Here is a 20,152-nt window from a genome sequence, read left to right as displayed (position 1 = left end):
GGATAACTGAGAGGGACTGGACGTTTAAAGGAAAGTATATAAATTAAAAACTAGGAAAATGTAGCCTAAGAAAAGAAACAAACGATTCTTTGTAGAAATGTTCATGAGTTTAGTTTTAAGCAGTAACTTCTGAGCTTTAACAACTTCTGTCGTTTAAAGACCTAAAAGGAAACTGGTTTCTACCATGACCAAGCAAAAATTTGCCATGGTCAAAGCATTTCAGCACCAGAAAACAGTTCAGTGATGGATCCAATTAAGATTTAAGCCTTTGAAAGAATATTCAACTGAGTTTCTGCACAATCTGTTCTATATCAGCAGATATTATACCCTTCCTCCTTCTCACTAAAATGCAGTTTTAAAGAAAAAAAAAGATTTTATTGGAAATACATTTCTTTGCAACAGGCTTGTTTTTCAAGTACTTCATAGAGTTTTATTCACTGCTAACAGAGAAAAACAAGGTGAATTACTTTTGTCTGTACTACATTGTCTGTTGGTAATGCAGAAAACAAGACACAGGGTAGTTTTTGACACAGTCTAATACAAACCAGTAGTAGAATAACCTTTTTGAAAAAATAAAACCCCTTCAAACTTCTGAATTACATCAATATAAAATAATGAGTCTAACCATATACCTGTCAAATGAGTGAAACTGCATGGGAAGAATAGCCTGAGCTTCTCTCTTCAGCGCAGGATCTGGGTAAGGGATCGGATCTGGGCCACATTCTGCAATTTCAACAGGGGCTGCCACAAGACTTTTCAGTATTTCTTTTACATTGATGCCTTTACTTTGGCTGATACTGGATATTGATGAAGCAGGTTTCAGAATTTCACTGGGGCTTTCTGTTAAGCTCTCCTGAGATTTCTTCACTTCCGAAGACAAAGTAGACAACAGCTCACTCATAGCATCAGGACCTGTGCTGGTCTCTAAGTCTGTCCCATTCAAAATATTGGGCATCTGTTCATCTCCAATTCCAGAATCTGTATGAGGAATAGAACTTTCCAGCTGAATATCTTCAACTGGTGTTGGTGTTTCTTTATCTTTGATATTTTCTGGAAATACGGTTGGTGTCTCTGCAGTGAAATAGAGATTATGAACAAAATTAAGTTTTCCCCTAAAAATATGATCATAAGGTTTTATACAAGAGAAATGTGTTAGAAAGACCACAAATCATGGTGTTTTAAACCTTAAAAACTCATTTTACATACAAAACATTTTACCTTCAACAGTTGTTTGGCATATAGACCGACTGGGAAGAGGGAGCCCAAAATCGCATTGTACAAACTCAGTGACATTTAGAAATCATGGCCCACTACTCACACAGCAAAATACTGCCAGCAAAAACTACATTAAAAATTATAGCCTATCAACTGCAGAACTGTATGATCCTTGAGTCTACTGCAAGAGAAAATTGCAATCACTTATGTTTTCGGATTGCTGTAAAATTTAGTCGTTTGTATTGCTGTCATCAAATATTAAGCTTGCATTCAAAAGAAAACTGCTAAACTCTTTGTTTGCTTTGTGTTTTGTTTAAAATGTATATTACACACATTTCTACACACGTATCATCACACTGAATACAGATTTATTTATACATGAATAAAAAAATAGTGTTGTTATTGATCTTTTAGATACCTCTTCTTTCCCCACAAAAGCCAAAATTCTGTAATTCAGGAAAAATTAATGAACAAAATAAATACAGCTTCATAGACATAGGCAAGTGAAATCTGTTGAGTTTGGAATATTTCCAGATTGAAAAGGATTCTACAACATCTTGTAACTGAGAAGACTATACTAATTATATTATATATATATATTATAAATAATATATTAATTACTTCAGTGAAACAGACACAAAAACTTCACTAAATAAGAATAATTTGCTACGCTTAGACAAAAGTTAGCTAGAGCTGGTACTTATATATTCATATATTTGATTAGAGCAAAACAAACTATTTTCAATAAGAAAATTATTTTTTAGCTTATTTTAAAACTACATTATTTTCATTAGATTACTTGTCTTGATTATAAAATTTAGCTGCCCTATGTATGAAATAAGAAAACTTTTTTAGTGGCTCTGATATAGTGGTTTAGGTATTATGGGAAATATTTTACAATGTATTTGGATGAAGCTCTGATATCACAAAAATGTGCTTCAGCAATATAACTTTAATAACAATCTCATAACTCACAAACGACTTTTTGGTACAGTCAGGTATAAAATATCTATTTATCATATGGGCATAAGTGTGGGTACATGCATATGCACATAAAACAAATCTATAAGAGATTATTTATGTGTTTGAACTAATGGCCATGTAAACCTCTGCATATGTACAAGTATTAAGAAAGAACAGAAGAGGCTTTTAAAAAGATGAAGCAGAATCACCCATTATAAAGGAACATTGTTTTCTTCTTTTAACAGCCACAAACACTGAAGCCACTTCCTCCTCCTTTTTCTCTTAAGTGCCTTAAACACATCTTATCAAATAGATATGAGCTCTTCGTTGTGAAGCAGGAAGTAGAAACTGGATTTATGAGCTGCATCAAATGCATTTAGCATCTGCCAGGTCAGGAAGCAAAAAGATCCGTATCTACTTAGTACTGCCTATATTTGGCACAGAAAGACATCTGATCCACAGAATGATCCTAATGAATTTTCTGCTTGTCTCTTTAAACTCCATCCATGCAAAGACAACACTTCTCAACTGAAGGGAAGATTAGGACTGGACAGCCAGTAAAGCAGGTTGTTGCCCATGAAATGTATGGTGAATAAAATGGCATAAGGCTCCATTATTATGCAAATGAAAAGAGGGCATTGAAAAAAGACGATGGTCCACTACATGGTGAAGTTAGTTACACCCAACCTCAATTTTCATTAAGGTCAACAATGCTGAACAGGAAACTAAAGACAGAAAACCTGATAGAAATACAGTTGTGGAAAGTCATCTACCTTGAGTAAACCAGAAGTAAGATTTTAACACATTAAATCATAGTAATGAACTGACTCCAGGCCAATTTTGAAAGAAACATCCCTGATATTACTGGTTTAGTAGCAGGCACTTTTGCTAAACAGATGACTGGAGATAGCAAGACATCAGTGGAGAAAACCATACAAGGTTTCTTGTTTTAAGAGATAGGAAAAAAATTATCTGGACAACTGCAAACCTTTAACAGAAAGCAAGATTTCAGGATTTATTTTGGAGTAAAGAATAGTAATGGAATGCAATGAGACAGATTAAAAAATGGCTTTGTTAAAAGAGCTTTTTAAATACTTATTGTTCAGAGAAAATAAGGGTCAATATAGTAAATTCAGTAAAGCTGGGGTTGTCACAGCAGATTGTAATTTAGTCATGAGACCCTGGAAATTAACAGAATGTGGGAAAAGAAACTGGCTAAGAAAGAGCCATCAGTTACTTTCAGAAGAAAGTAAGTTCTTTCATCAGAGTGAGAGAAACTACCACGGGAGCTTTTTTGTTCAAAATTTTAATAAAGATTTTGGGTAAAAACATTCTGGTGAAATTTGCTGATGACAAAATTATGAGGTACAACTGATGGTCAGAGAATGATGAATACATGAAGGCATTACAGCAGAACTGCAAATTACATTTAATAGGGAAAAGCTTTGTATCAAGTGAAGATCACAGAGTTTCCCATTATCACTGGAATTCTTCTGTAAATGACTGAAGAGAAGGACGTGGATACATCAATTACTAAGTAACTATTTAGTTACCAATACAATACTGTCATGGAAAAGGCAAATGTGGCTCCAAACTCTTTTGAATAAATAGTTCCTGCAACAGCTAAGCTTTAACAGCATTAGAGAAAACTTTGGAAGGACTCATTACGGTATACTGTGTACACTTTTATATTTGAGAAATGTGGAAGTGCCACTATGGAGATACATAGTGATCTAATGTTGCAGAAAAAGTTTGGCTGATATAGTCTGGCCAAACTAATACTGAGAAGTTATACAACAGCTGTCACAAGCTGTAGCTGAAAACTCAAAACTCAAAAAAAAAAAAAAAAAAAAAAAGGAAGGAATTTAATCTAAATGGCAGGGTTGTCATGAGAAAAACAGTTCAAACTCACCAGGAATAAATTTTAGTTTGGAAAGTGAAATTCATCAATATATAATTAAGGTTATGGAAAAGCTTTCTGATCAGCATAGCAAGTTAAAAAAATAGAACTAATTTTGAGATGCTATAAATAGGACTGTACTTAATTACTCAGCAGGTGAATTGCAAACCATTGTTCCCAAAGGAGAAGAAAATGTTGAGAGGCCTGCATCATTTGACACTAAAAATGGATGTAAAATTATATTTGTGGACATAGAATTTGAATATGACATGCTAAAAAGTACATAACACTAATTGAAAGGATTTAGGGTAAAAATATCAAAGGGAGTTATTCTATATACAGGCAAATGTATGGATACTTGATTTCCACAAAAACTCAGATTTGTATTTTTACTTTTCTTGCTGCATCTCCAACACCTAATATGAATATGCCACACTAAGCCAATTCAGCTCAGTCTGATTTATCACTATGAATAACAATATCTAAAAACTACTAAGTCAAATGCATTAACTCTCATTTTTAAAACATCAGACAAGCTAAATGAATAAGGGTTTTAAAGGTCCAATTTCCTTTTTGTGAATTAAAAAAAATAAATTCAGAACTGATAAAACTTCTTAACTGCATTTCAAAAGAGAAACCTAGCAAATTAGGATATGTGAAATCCACATAAATATAGCTGAAAAGATGTATTATAAGACCATCTTGATCAGCATTATTATTACTAATATTATTTTAGGTAAATGGTAAACTTCTTAGCATAGGTCACAAAACCTGACCAGTTTTATTTATAAAACTGTATATCCATAAGTTCTGTTCTATATTCTTTTATACCATGTCCTAGAACTTCTGCTGCCTTTGGAATGCAGAAATAAATACTGCTTCATAAAGTGACTTAGAAAAATCTTAAACCAGAAATGTCTATTCTTTTATAAAAATCCTAAATACTGAAAGCAACTTAGCAAATGATAAACACGAACGGAAGCAAAGCCACGACTGATTGCATCTGTCTGCGTTCTAACGCTGTGACAGTAAGCCTCTCAATTTTCAGCAAACCTCATCAGTTTTCTACAGCACAAGGCCATGTCAGTAGACAAAGCAGAATCATTACTAGATCTAGTGATCTTAACCTTGTCAGAAACAGGCAGTTGGAAGCCAGATGCCTCCTTCTTACTGTTTTTCATTGTAACTAATGAGTTCATCTACTACATTATGGGAAAAATATGGGCCTAAGTTAACTAAATGACATATTGTATATGCGGTGACCTCATCCGTCACGCTCCTTCCCTAAAATATCTTGTTTGCTTGTGATTTATGAAGTGTATTGTAATTGTTTTAACCTACTGAGTTACCTAAATAGCTCTCACACTGCTTCCATATGCCTAAAAAATACAACCCACACTCCCCCTGTTTATTAACCTAATAATGAGACGATTCATATATAGGATAAATACAGACAATTTTGTCATTTAAAAAAAATGATGATACAAATCATACCTTTAATATTTATTTACTTTTAAAAGATGGGAAAATTACATGTATATTCCTGTGATCTTTTTGTCTTTTTTCATATTGTTAAACCTCCCTATCAGGTAAAAATATGCTGAAATTTTTCAAAAGTAAGATGAATGAAAAAAAATTATATTTTTTAATTGCTTATAATATGGCTGAAAAAATATTGGGACATAATACTATCCCAAATCATCATCAAATTTCTGCTGTAAACAATAGAGAAACATTTGGCAATGGAAGGTTTAGGGCAATCTTGCTGCCACCTTTGTCTGCATGTGCACTGAAAAATTTATGAGTTGTTTTCTGCATAGCTATCTTAAAGCACTGGTGATAACCTTACTATTTGCCCTTTGCAGTTTTCTACAAACTTCCAGAAGCAGTACCCTACAAGCTGAAAATGCTTTCATTCCAACTAGGCAGTGATAGTGCAGCTTCCTTCATTGGTGGAAGAGTCAACTAATCTATTCCTAAACTCTAGGCTATAAAGAGAGAGTGGAAAAATTCTTCCCTGCAACATCAGTCTACTAATTTTCATGGGTAAGAAGCAGAAAATTAAACTGAGATGAGAAACTAAATATGGGAACAGAATCAAAGGGTAGTGAGGGTCTGATTTAAAAGTAAATTGAGAGAAGTAAGCAAGAATGGACTTGCAACAGTCCTTGAGGCTGAGGCACAACAGTGAGAAGAATCCCCCTAGAAGAAGCATTAAGATTCCAAGCTGCTCTGTATCTACTACTCAGGACCTTCTCTTCTGTTGGCATTTCTATTTCTCTGTGAAAGTTATAAGTGGACCAGAGTAAAAATTGCCTTTACAGTGATCCTGATCATGGCCCAATCATGTAGAATCTACTCATTTTGGCAGCTTGGCTGGTATTAATCTTCATGTAACTATGCATTAATAGGCAAATTAGGTAATGTCCCACTACCAGACTTCATGCGGTTCCGTTATTTCTGAGGCAAGGCTACCTGAACAACAGTGACAGCAGAACTCATTTGCTGTCCTAAAATACTTTTAAACAAGTTTCTTTGTAAATTGTATTATTAAAATGTGAGGAAAAAGAGCCTGGCTTATGGTTACAATTTTCCATTCTTTCCTTATCGATCTTTATCTACGAAAACATTTGATAAATGCAGCCTGCATTTAGCCTGCATCTGTTATTTAGCCAACATTTATCCAGGTTTCTGAAATTCCTTTCAGACCAAACACTGTCGCTTTCCATCCACAGGGACAGCAATGCAACAAGGCAGATTCAGTTGTCTAACAGCATGCCAGCAATCATGCACGTGAAGAGGTGGAAGTAGAGCACATGCCAAGCAGCCTCTGGCTGATAAGAGGAAAAGCCACAAATAGGATACCCCAGGACTCTGATATGAATGGCTGAGGGCAGAAGGAACACAGCTGAAAGTGAGGGGACTGAGGAAGGTCAGACAGGAAAGACTCTGGGGTGAGTTGGCAATTGGAAGGGCACAGATCTTGGTACAGGAGATTTAAGACAGAGGGTTGGGAATTTTCCTTTTAGTCAGAGTGGATTTGTGAGGAGATGTAGCTGTCAACGAGGAAAAGCAGAGAGGCACTGAAATGGGAGAGGAATAGAGTAGGAGAGATTTAGGGTGGTGAAATCAAGGTTGGGAAGTGATTGAAGGGGACAGTCATCATCAGCCCCTGTTCACAGCTGGACATGTGTAAGTGCACGTCTTCTCTTTTTGCTCACCGGAAATTTCTTCTATGTGCTCAAATTCCTCAAAAGTCTTATCATTTTTTTCTTTCCTTGCAGCCGCTAAGGCAGGCACACAGGGCAGTTCTTTCTACCTTCACCACAGACAGGACATTGAAAGAGCCATTTATGACAGATACAACCTCTTGATCTGTTTAGGCAATGTCTTTAATCAATGTCTTAATTCTTCTTTACTAATCAAAGGTCTTTCACTCAGGGTTTGATGGATAGGACATCAGTCTGATTGATTACCTGGCTGCCAAACAAAATGTCGGCAGTCCTAAACCAAAGCATTACCAAGATATTAATTAAAAGACACTAAAAAGATACAACAAAATAACAAAATGAGAAGTCGTATTAAAGAAATGTTAGCTTTAGACTATAAAACCAGGTATTTATATTTTGAAACAAAACCCAAATAGAAATTAGGAACAATATGGTAATACGTATTTCATCCCTAGGTGAATTTCCCTAGTTTTTTCAGTTTATATTTTTATTCACTTATTTTATATTGTGTAAAATCAAACCCACATAATTAAAAAATAAATTATTTTAGAGGTATTTATGATAATATCTCTATTTCTGATGCATGCTGAGAAAGATGTTGGTTTTGTAATTAGACATTTCTTAGAAAAGAAATTTAAAAAAAAAAAAATCTGTCACATAGGCTACAACACCCAGCAACAAAAGTTAGCAGTGAAGCACAGAGTATGTTCCATATAGACAATGAAACATATTAAAACGTTTTGGTTTAAGCACTACTTTGAAAACTGAAAAACTCTTAAAACATCTGTAATTTGTACAAACAAATGAAAACAAATACTGATGTTACTTACAAAAATCCCTATTACAACTGCTTCATGCATACATGATGACTGATCAATTAATAATGAAATATTTGTGCAAACATCTCCTATGATGCCTTAAGTAGCTGGTGAAGGGCAATAAATAATAGATTAAGATGTATTCATTACTATCTCATGATCTTCAAACGCATGTCTTTTCAGATGTAGTTGGAATAAGTAGCATGTTTCATCAGAAAAGCAGTATGATTATTTTGAGCAGCAGGCAGAAATTCAATAGAATTGGAATTTTATGATAATCATGATTATCACCCATGTTCCTTATAGCATTCCCCTTTCTTGGAAACATATGTACAACCAGATTTCGAGGAAGATGGAGACATGAGCTTTGTCAGGACTTCCTGGAGGCAAAGAATATTTTGACAGGCAAAGGAAATTAGTCCTTTAGTCCATTTTGCATACTAAGGCTGTCACCTTTATGCTAAATAGTTTAAAAATAGTCTGGAAATCTCTATGCTACTACATTAGAAATACAAACAACAGTGTAGCAATGTAATTCCCAGAGTATTATATACCTAGGAGATCTGAAAAACTGGATACTTTACTTGTCCAAAGAAAAAGCTGTTTCTGCAACCTTTTATTATAGTTTGTTCTGTCAAGAAAAAAAAAAAAATCAATAGCTTCCAGTCCACCTGCATGACATACTTTTAAGAAATCTATTAATTTACAGTGCTGTGGGAAAAATGCAGACAGTGATAGCAAGGGAGTGTAAAAGTCAATCAATTTTTGATAAAAGTTTCTGATAACATACATATTGATTTGCTTCACACAATATATTTTAAGTTGAATTGCACTGTTGCCATGCTTTCATTTCTGAAACACTCCTGAATAATGCAAATGGAAACATCAATTTTCAACTGAAAATATCTATCCATTGCTTGATTAATATTAATTGAGTTCTCAGTAATTAACAGGCTGCTAGTTGAAGTGTAAAAAGAAAAAAAAAAAAATTCACACTTTTCTACTGTTGGAAATGTGGAAATATTGTTGAAAGAAATAGTCCAATAAACCTTCAAGGTAAGCAAGGCTAGCTTCAGTAACAACTAGAAGTGAAAAAAACTCATCCCAAGTGATCCTGACCACTATAGCTAAATCTGCTTGAAATTTGTAGCTGTAATTTGAAGAGGTTACCTGGTTTTACATGGTAAAGCTGATTAGCTGTTACTAACAGAAGGTACCATGCTCCTCTATCTCTCCCCTTATTCCAATGAAAAGGTATTTCTCTCTCAGACATGTACTGATTATCCTCTGCCTGGTAAAAGGGCTGCTCTCAGTTTTTCTGTCTCTAGTTCCACACCTTCGACATAACACAGATATTTTCATACCAATTTTGGGAAAATACCCTTATCGAACCAGAGAAATCAACAGAGAACAAACCAATACTTCCTAAGCTATTCCAATTGCTCCCATTTCAGAAATGAAAATTTCAGCATTTTATGCTAAGTTCACAAGGGTAGCTCTTGCTAACCACTAAATGGCCACTAATGATGTCTTGACCAACACAGTTATATTTATGAACATATATGTAAAACATTATAGCTATGGATGGGGATATTACTAAGACACATTATTGGATCAAGTGCTTGACATCAAAGAACTTGATTCCAGCTTTTGTCATAAACCAGTGTTTGTGTCTGCAGTTCAGTTAAGCCATGTCATGGGAGTCAGGATTGATCTGACCAAGACGGAGGTCTACAATGACAAAACAGGTCGGATGAACTGTACCCTAAATGTGCCCTAACTTCTCTTCACCTATTATTAAGGCAGATGAGGATGACTAGCTCAAATATTGATTCATTACTAATATTTTCCAGAAAGCAGAACTCATATATGACTGAAGACTTTGAGACAAAATCCTGAAAATCCAGTACAGAGGTTTTGGTCAATCATTTTTAATGCTATTCTCGTCTTTACCAAATCTCCATATTTTATTTATTTAATGAATTAATTTTAAATGTAATTAATTCTTTGGTATTATGAAGAGAAAGAAGCAAGTCTGCAGCATTTACTGTTGTAGGACTGTGTTTCACAGACAACCTTCAGATGCAAAAGGAAAGTTCTGATCTGCCTTTTCCCTTGAGACCCTGCTAATGAATAACTTCAAAGCGTAACACTATATATGACCCTAATTGAAGAGAGGGAACTTTCTCTTAATTTTGTAAGATCTGCTTTGTCTGACTAAACACTGACTAATTTAGAAGTACTGAAGACACTTTAAAGTTTTCAGAAACAAGGAGGAGAAACATAAGCATTTTCAACAAACCTATGATAAGAGTAAATCTACAGATACAGGTATATTTTTCTGTCCCCATGGATCAGATTAGAAGGAAAAATAAATATAGAGGGATAGAATATTATAAAGAAATAAATATTTTTATTGTTAAATGGTAGTCATGGACACTAGTGTAGTAGTTTTTTCTTCCTGGGTGTGAACTTTTCCTTCAGGCACCGTAAGATAACACCTAGCATATGAGCAATATCTGAATAATAGTAAAAGAAACATTATTTTACCATTTACAAACATTTGTAAGTAAAGGTAGAATATATTTCCCTGCAAAATATATTTTAAAGTCTTTTATTTCCATACTATCTTTTGTTCATACACAATAAAGAAGGCAAAGTTTAATATTTTTTATGATGATAATGGAAGAGTTTCATATCACATAAAATGATGTTAAAATTCTTATAACCCATACTTGACACCAGCTGCACTCATAGGAAGCATTCGCTGATCACATACTGTAATGTACCTGAGACAAGTACGGTCTCACACAGCTTTAAATAGATTTTAACTAAAGATATTGCCCCATGCAAAGGAAAGAAAAAAGAAAAAGAGCATCACTAACAAAATCATTATCTTAAATACTGGTAATACCTAATTCTATCTAACTCTTTCCCTATGAAGTTTCCTGGTCAGATAATTAGATTCTACTAAAAATGGATAAATTGTTATTCTACTAAAAACGGATAAATCGTTTTCTTTTAAGGACTCAATCCCTCTTCCTGAATTCATAGAGATCTTTTCCTGTACAGTTCTAACAATTATGACATAATTTTCTTGATAAACAAAGAAGAAATTCTTTATATCCATCTAGTGTCATACGGAATGAATAAAATATGTCTTCACTTCCAGGTAACAATTAATTTCTATCAATTTTTTATTAAGTGGGACTTTGCTTTAAAAATATGTTGTTAATTTTAAAGGTTACATTAAACCACTCAGTATTAAGTAAAAATAACTTTAAATTTAAAATAATATTCAAAAATTACATTTGCTGCCAACATCTGAAAGCAAGTCACTAAAAAGAAACCAATTGGCTTAGCCATTGGAATGAAAGTTTCTCTTGAAATGACAAAATCTGTTTTGACTTCTGGCCTTTTCTGTTTGCAATTTTTTTTCATTTAACTTTTTGCTGATGTTCAACACTGAGGAACTGTATTCACAATATAAAAAGTGGAATTATTCTTCCTCTAATGGGTGAAGCTGTAAAGAGTATGAGACTGAGACCTCAAAGAGATAAAACCCTTAAGGATGTGATGACACCAACAAATAACTAACCACAGATAACATTTCCTTTACTGAATAATTTATTTCTAAAGCCAAACCACTTTTCTTTCCAACCTGCTCACACTTTAATGTAGCTCTATTAAACTATTTCAAAACCAAAACTATTTTACTTGAACTCAAGGTAAAACAAGTATCATAGATAATAATATTATATAATAATAAAATAGTTTTTTAAAAATGCTTTATCGTAAACATTTTGGTGAGTTTGTAGGACTGCTCCCATTTCTTCTTAACCTTTTTTTCCTGCTTTTGATACATATATTTTATTCGGGTACTATCTGTGGATAAGAAGAACAACTATTTGTTTTTCCCCTGTCTTTGCCACCCATTATATCAAATGTCACGTTTCATACAAATAGCAATATAATGTCATTTATGTTGCATAGTCAATTTTTATTGTGTTAAATTTAACAAAAATTGAAATGTCTTTAAATAAGTGTGTTTTGAGGCAGTCTAACCAATCCCAATTTTCAAGCAAGCATGGTTGAAAATAAAATATCCTATGCCTGATACACAGAAATTACTGTAAATACAAAAAAAGAAAACCAAAACCCAAACTAAACCAAACTCTTCACCAAAAAAAAACCCCAAAACAATATCTAATGACATTTCAGTGGTCTTTTGTGAAGCACCACATAGTACTGCAGTCTTCTGAACTAAGAGCAAATGATTCCTTTTTCTATCAATGATGGATTAAATCATACAAATGTAACTATGTCACAACAACAAACATTACATTTACATCAGGATATTGAGTAGTACAAAATATTTTTTTGTCTGTATGGCAGACAATAGTCTTATGAATCAAAATCACAAACCCTGGCTTACACACTGTTATAAATTAAAGCAATTTATAATATACATACATGCACACATCAAAGCTTAAGAAATGCCAGATTAACGTAGTGATAGTTATAGTTGATGTAATAAGTATTTTAACACAATGCTCCCAGAACAGCATATGACAGCATAAGTCACCTTATTACTGAAGTAGGAAGTTAACTATTCTGTTCTTTATAAACTGGATGCATTCTAAATCACTTATGCTTTTTATAAATCAGTCTTTTCACCCAACGAGATTTTACGAAAATATACCAAGGACATTTTCATCAGATTAAATTTTTAAAATTGTTTTACATTCTGTGTTCACAGCACGGTGCATGCAAATAATTGTGGAAATGTACATGCAAATTAGGCTAAAGTTACATTCAGGTAACCCTCTCTTTTCCAAGAAATGACAAAAAACCCCCGTATTCCTACCTTATGGAGTATCTATTAAAACAAACAAACAAACAAAACAAAACAAATCAGGCCCAAAACATGTAATAGTTGCTTTGGTAGAAAAATTCGTTTCCTTCAAGAGAAACACAGCACAGCACATTAACTAACAGGCATAAAATAATTCACATACAATATCAGAGGTTTACATACCATCAGGAAGGCAAGAAAAAAAGCGAGAAAGGAAGGCAAAAGAACAGGAAAAGATATAGGGAAAGGGAATACTACAAAACTATACTTCATGTGGTATGTAATATTTTTAAAATAGGCCTGATTTTATTTTTATGGACCTAATATTGTAGATGAATAAACACAAACCAAAGGCATTTAAATTTTCCTATATCTGTTCCCTTCTCCTGACTGGTTTTTTGTTGTTGTTGTTGTTTCCTTTTATTTTATAATAATTAAAGATAATAAATTGTAGTAAAAGTGGGAGAGATATTTTCTAGAAAAATGTAGGCAGGAAGTTAAAGTTTTAAAGGTATCATCAGGTCTGATCTCCATGTAACCTGAGGCGTATACTTATTTATCAACAGTAACATCACATTTAGTTCTTGAAGTGCATTACATTAAATAAGAACACCCAAACAGGTTAGGAGATGATGTTAATATTACCTTTGTAAAATGAGTGGGCAAAGCTCTGCTCAGGAATTAACTTGGCAAGGAATCCATGGTTCAAACTTGGGTGAGGGATAGATGGTATGACCACAACTGTGGAGAAAATCATGGAATCAAATGTGAGCCAGCTAGTATTCATGTGTGGCCTGGTCCACTGTGGATCCATGACAGATATCCTATCTCATTGAAACATGCAAATATGGTATTATCAACAAAAAAAAGGCATTTCTAAAAGGAAAAAAAAACAAGTTCTGTATCAAGAGATAGGAAACAGCATACCTATTATTTGGGCACTTCAAGAGCAACATTTATGGGGAAAAAGAGACACAGATAGATAGATATATACAAGCAAGTAGGCAAGACAATCATGGATGAAAGTAGCAGTTTTGTAGTTCAGAACCATAACATTTGGTCAGGAAGGCAAAAAAGATTATGATTTCTCTTAACTGGCTATGTCCACACAGTATTTTTAAAATGGGAAGCCTAAAAGCACATTGAGTTTAGAAAAATTATGTAAGCATAGCAAATTAAAACATCATGATGAATTGTAAAATAATGACTAAATGTAAATATGACACAAATTGGATGAAAAATTCTATGAAGAATGAAAATTAGCAACTCCATAAACGAAGAAAGCAATTAAAGATTAACACAAGAACAAAACCATACACAAAAAATTTCGTGGACAAATTCAGTTACTGTTTTCAACTATTTTAACACTGAAGGTACAGTTATAATCAATCCAATCAGACTTGAAAGAAAAAATACTGGACTGAGAAAAAATACTGGACTGAGCGCAAAATATTTGAAACAAAGTGGGGTAAAGTTTGCATCCCTCATTTCTAATAGCTTCTGAGAGCTAACAGACTCCCTCCCTTTCAGGCTGAAGAACACATGCCAGTAAAACCACTGCTGATAAAACATATCACAAACAGTTCAGTCAGAGAAGGCAATAGCAACGTTTCCTTTTTATTATGTTGTCACCATAGGCTTTTAAATGCAGGCACCAATACAGCAGGACTCCAAGAAAGTACTCAGTCCTCCACTACTACCCTTTCACAAACCTCCTCACTCAAACAAAAGGAGCTTGCGTGGGCAAGCAGCTGTGTTCTCTGTTTATTCACTCCATGGTCTAAAGATATCTGTTCTCCTAGCACATAACAGATTCAGGAAGATTTTTGGTGAACTACGTTGTACTTTACAACTTTAACTCCAGCAGGAACCCTGGTTTTTTGGTTTTTTTGGTTTTTTTTTAATTATTTTAAAAGTAAAGAAAAATAAAGACATAGAAATATACAAATGAAAATTAGTAATACCCTATAAGCAAATATAGGGAATACCTCAAATATGCAATGTATTTTAAAACCCTAAATTATTATACAGGAAAAAAGTAGTATGCAATTTCCTATTAGGATCTTAAGCTACTCACTAAAAATACTTTGTAGTAAAATAATTACAGTTCTAAAAAAAAAAAAAGAAAGAAATCACATAACATTTGAAGAAAACAAATTTACCTGTACTCGTTGGTGAATTTATTTCTTGTCTGATATTTCTACCTGCCTGGCTCCCAGACCTCGCAGTTTCTCGCTGTGGTTCCAGGATGTCGCGGTACTTGGAGACCATCAGGACGGAGATGAAGTACACTACTGCCAAAGCCAGGAACTGAGCTTGTTTGCTGTCATCCTGTGCCGGCGGAAAAGAAGCACATCCAGAATACTGAATATTTCCATAGAAATTTCATACAAGATCATCACAAGACTTAATGGGTAATACCTTTCTGAAATGCTGCTTCTGCCAGCATAGCAGCAAATGGATAACACAGAAGGCTGAGTGGATTTTCAGTGGAGCACTACACACAAAAAGCACATATTAAGTACTGAATTTTGGAGGTAATTTGGCAGCTACATAAATCTCTAGGTCTGTGGAGCCAATGGACTTTTCAAAACAGAGGCCTGACTCTACTCTGAGAGTGCTTTAAAGGCTTCCTGGCAGCAAGGGCAACTGTCTTCTGCCGCCCCAAGGATGAGACTGTGAAGGCCCCTGACACAAGGAGGTAAAGGGTACTATTGCTGAGAGGGAAATCTAAGCTCACTGATGTTTCTCTAGCTGACACTGGATGTATAAGCAGGCATAACAGCTTCTGGTAACATGTAAAAGCAGGGAGAATGTACCACTGTTTTTCTTCCAGAAATAAATTCCAGCAATCCTAGGTTTCCAAGACTGATTTAAGTGAAAGCCAGGACTACTATAACTTTGCTGCCATCTTTTCTTCTCATCCCCCATAATCTGCTGTTCAAGGGCAATGGCCATGTATGGCTTAGATATTCTCCCGATTGAGATTAAGTTGCTGTAGTTCAACTGAAATGTGTTTTATTTTTATCATCGTGAAAAAGTTACATGATGGAATTAAGACTCCAGTTTCTCTCTACTCCTATAGTGGTTTCATCTTTCCTCAATTCTACATGTATTATGTATTATTACAATACATACAATACATTACAATTCTACATGTATATGTATTATTACATATTACATTATTACATATCCCTGGCTGCATGTTTTTGCAGTTCTTAAAATAACTAGAAATTCTCTTATTAATTTCTTTCATAGAAGTTCCAGAAACATGTTTTCTTGTATTCTTTTCTTCATTAGTTAAGAAAAGAATAGGGGACAGAAGATGGCAAAGTGGCACCACTGTGAACTCAGGTCAGAGAAGTTTAAACGTAACATATGTACTTGCAGCTATACAGTAATAATTCCTATTGTACTACATTCAAAAACAAGCACATTGTGGTGCAGTTTTGTGCTGAAAACCATTGCAGAAAAACATTTTTATATATGTTTACATACATAAATATGTTCAGCAGAAGTGAGAACTGTGTTTACAAACCAATTTGCTGCATTTCTGTAACATATATACTAATTGTTCCTCCTACTCTGGTTGGACAAATAGCTGACACCTTTAGTAATATGATTTTAATCAATATAACTCTTAACTGATTTATCTTGGCTGTGATTATTTGGCTAGTACAAGATTAAGGCTGAGTGTTAAACACAGTTAACTACTAATCTCAAATAGCTTAATCAATATAATTTTTTAGTGCAGAAGGTGGCTGGTAGTTACAAAGCCACAAGCAGATGGTTTGCAGAAAATATATGAAGTGCGACACACAAAGGATATTTTTAATTTGCGTACAATCAAAACCTCTTTCAAAACATAAGTGATGATTTTGCAGAAGAAAGAATTACAGCACATATTACTCACCACATCACGAAAAACAACTGCTCGTAGACGATTAATATCAACATCCTGAAGAAGCCTGTCAGGGTCTTTTATAGGAGAAAGATTTCCAGGGACATTTTCAAGGGGAGTCTAAAAATAAAAAGTAGTGAGATTTTTTTGTTCCCTCAAAATATCGAAGCATTTCTGTTACAACCTTAATTTGCCATAATTTTTTAGCTATTACATCAATTTTAGATGATATGTTACTACCAACACGCTTCCCACATAATCCTCAGACACGGGCTCTAGAAATAAAGTGATGTTTTGAATTACTATCTTAATACTAATTATTTAGATATAAATTGTTACATCTTTGCAGTAGCTTGGAACTGTATCTCTAGACAGAGTTAAGACAATAATTTGCACACAAAAGTTTGTTTCAGATTGGGTACAGATTTGTTGCATCATACAAAAACAATAAATTAATTCTAATATGCATGTTACATTTGAAAATGCTGAACAGAAATATAAAAAAAAATGTTAATTGCACTGAGACTTATTACAGGCTACTTATAAAATAATTGCTACTATTAAAAAAACATAGAATAGTATGCTTCCTTTAAAAAATAAACTGCATTAAATGTGAGGCCTGAACACCTAAGTGTCTACTTATAGTGATTTTCTTTGCATTAAATGTGGCACTATTGAAAAATGTAATGTCTCTGTGAGATTTAATGAAATAATATTGTGAAAGGACCTAACTTTGTAATGGCTATTTGAAAAAGTCTTTAGAGAAGAAAAATCACTGAATTTAGTAATGAAAATATGATAGAAAAAAAGAAGGGATCCTTTACATTATGCAAGTACTTGTATTTTAATCATGGGCTCTACCAAATTTTTTCAGATTTTAATTTCTGAATCCACGAAGTTTTAAAGCTGTGAAAAAGTTTAAAAAAAAAAAAAAAGAATAATGAATTAATGACGCTGGAAAAACTATGCTGTAACTGAATATTCAATAAAACTCACTCCTAAAAGCAGATAGTAAATACTGATGTCTAATATGCATTCAGAGGTCTGTTGAAGCTATTGGAACTCAGATATTCCACCAACAGAGATTCAACTCCAGAATTTCATCAAAACTGCAAAGTATCCTGATGGACTAAAAAATCTATGCAGGTGTATATAACAGAAGTGAGTAAGGGGACTTGGTCCTTCAAATAGGTCAAGCAAGAGTGAAAAAGCCGGTTAGAATTGCTCCAGTCATACTTCTGCATCAAAGTTTTCATGTTTCAAATAAGCCTCCTCACACACTTTACTATAGACAAGTTAACAGGAAAGACCTAAGCTTTTGCCAGATATTTGAGAAGAATTTCAATTACTTTCTGATCCTAAAAAGCCGTGTTTCAGACTTGTCACCATTGCTGTTGGTTACTGAAGGCTCCGTTACCTTGGTTGCTGCTGATGCAGTTACACCCTGAAGAGCATCTTGAGTTTTACCGCCAATTAATGATGTCTTGTTTACTCTCTCTCTTTGCCTTTGCCGGCATTCTAAGCAGTTCCTCACAGCCACACAACAAACTAAAAGAAGAAATGAAAATGCCACAAATCAGCATATTTTCTCAATATAATATTTAGAATATCAATTAGCACTCAATACTAATAGGCAGTAATTGAAAAGTTGATTTAAGAAAATTGTAACTGAGAATGACCCACAAGTTTTATACCAGGAACAGTAAAATGATCAGTAATATAATAAGTGGTATGAATAATAGTAAACAGTGAAGATAAATACCATACTGTTGCAAAATATATTGAGGTCTACAGTGTCTGCACAAGTATCCCATTCTTTTTGTCTTACATAGCCTATAAAGAGTCCTACAAATCCATCAAGGCTTGGATAAGAAAACCTGCAACATGGAGGTGGCAAAGCAGTTTTAAGAAAAAAAAAAAAACATCTGTTTACTGCCTTATATTTATACTTTTATTCTCCCTGAATATATACAACTTGAAATATATAAGGAAGAACATTTTCAGACATGTATTTCTTATGACTAAATTGAATCAGCCTTAAAAATGTATCAAATCAATAATAAATGGGATTTTAATTTTATCGCATCAAACTCTACCTCCAAGGTCCTTTCCTATATGTGTCACTATTCGATCCATTGCAACTCATTGATCTGTAAGTAACTATTTAATACATTCTGTCTGTTGACTTACCAAGCCTTAGGCACTGTCGCATTAGACCTCCAGAAGACATGTTTTTTTCAGCTTCAATCTCACTGAAATTTAGAGAACTGGCAAATACTAGTACATCAACCATTGCCATCAGACGGCTGAGAAACGTTACTGCTGTCTCTGCCGACATTCCTTGTGTCACTTCAATATTTTCCAATTCAGTCTTTAAAAGGAGATAATTGAATTAAAGAGTTTGAACACAACTGAAATATAAAGACAGCACATACACATAGAAATCTAAATTGTTATGCTTAATGACAGATAGATTGAAAGTTATTTAAAAATCTCCTACTAACACCATTAACATAAGCTGTGAGTGAAATTCGAAGACAGCATGAAGAGTGAGAAAATTATTTACATTTACATGCTGAAATAGATGAGAAAAAGTCTAATATAAATGAGAAAGTTATTAGCAACTACAAAAAGACAAAGTATGGGCATATAGTAAAACAATGCATGGTGTAAAAGGGTGCAACATATTCTTACATTCTTCCATAAGCTACACAAACAAGTAACAGCTGAAAGGCTAAAGAACTCTCTGTATAGCTTTTACTTTTTAATGTTTCTTTAGATAAACAAGCAAATGTGAGGAATGGAGTGGGAAAAAACATACAGTTTTGTACTCTGTTTCCATGAATCGATTTTCCCTGGAATGTTTACAGCATATAGAATCCTGACAGAGTCCAATTCTCCAATTATGTTTGCTGCCTCATGACAACAACAGAGGGAAAGTAAAAACGTGACAAGTGACATGGCATGCAGCCCACGTGCCCCAGAGAGCTGCTGTTTCTTTCCTAATGTAGTGTTGGACTCTCCTTAGTGGGAATCCACAGAAAATTTCTGAATGAGGTCAATATTTCTGAAAGCTAAAATGTTTTTCTCCAAAAAGACACTTAGATGTCGAAAGTCATGTTTTCAAATGCCTTCAGAAGGCATTTAACAGTGCAGGTAAATGAGGAAACAGTCAGCTTAATCAAAAAAAAATTTTATCAGTTTAAACACTTTCACCTCTGGAGCTAGCCAAATTGAAAACAGGAATATGTGATACTTGTCCACATCCAG

At 33.8% G+C, this 20,152-nt stretch overlaps 1 protein-coding gene across 7 annotated transcripts in view; it reads right to left on the bottom strand.

Annotated features, from left to right (window-relative positions):
* Window positions 1-20,152, bottom strand: part of NBEA (neurobeachin) — a 467,670-nt gene that overhangs the window by 287,413 nt on the left and 160,105 nt on the right. For 5 of the 7 annotated variants that reach the window (XM_039566467.1, XM_039566482.1, XM_039566485.1 and 2 more), the window contains exons 26-31: window positions 19,073-19,253; window positions 18,300-18,430; window positions 16,895-17,002; window positions 15,144-15,312; window positions 13,627-13,722; window positions 633-1,071 (exon numbers count right to left, since the gene is read on the bottom strand). In XM_039566467.1, coding sequence (XP_039422401.1) covers window positions 633-1,071; window positions 13,627-13,722; window positions 15,144-15,312; window positions 16,895-17,002; window positions 18,300-18,430; window positions 19,073-19,253 — 1,124 coding nt within the window. The remainder of the gene's footprint in view (window positions 1-632; window positions 1,072-13,626; window positions 13,723-15,143; window positions 15,313-16,894; window positions 17,003-18,299; window positions 18,431-19,072; window positions 19,254-20,152) is intronic. The other 2 variants (XM_039566500.1, XM_039566506.1) reach the window with 1 other exon arrangement.

The sequence above is a fragment of the Corvus cornix genome, chromosome 1, assembly GCF_000738735.6.
Source record: "Corvus cornix cornix isolate S_Up_H32 chromosome 1, ASM73873v5, whole genome shotgun sequence".
Taxonomy (NCBI): Eukaryota; Metazoa; Chordata; class Aves; order Passeriformes; family Corvidae; genus Corvus; species Corvus cornix.
Note: the sequence above shows the minus strand (reverse complement) of the source record. Positions and strands in the feature narration are given on the sequence as shown.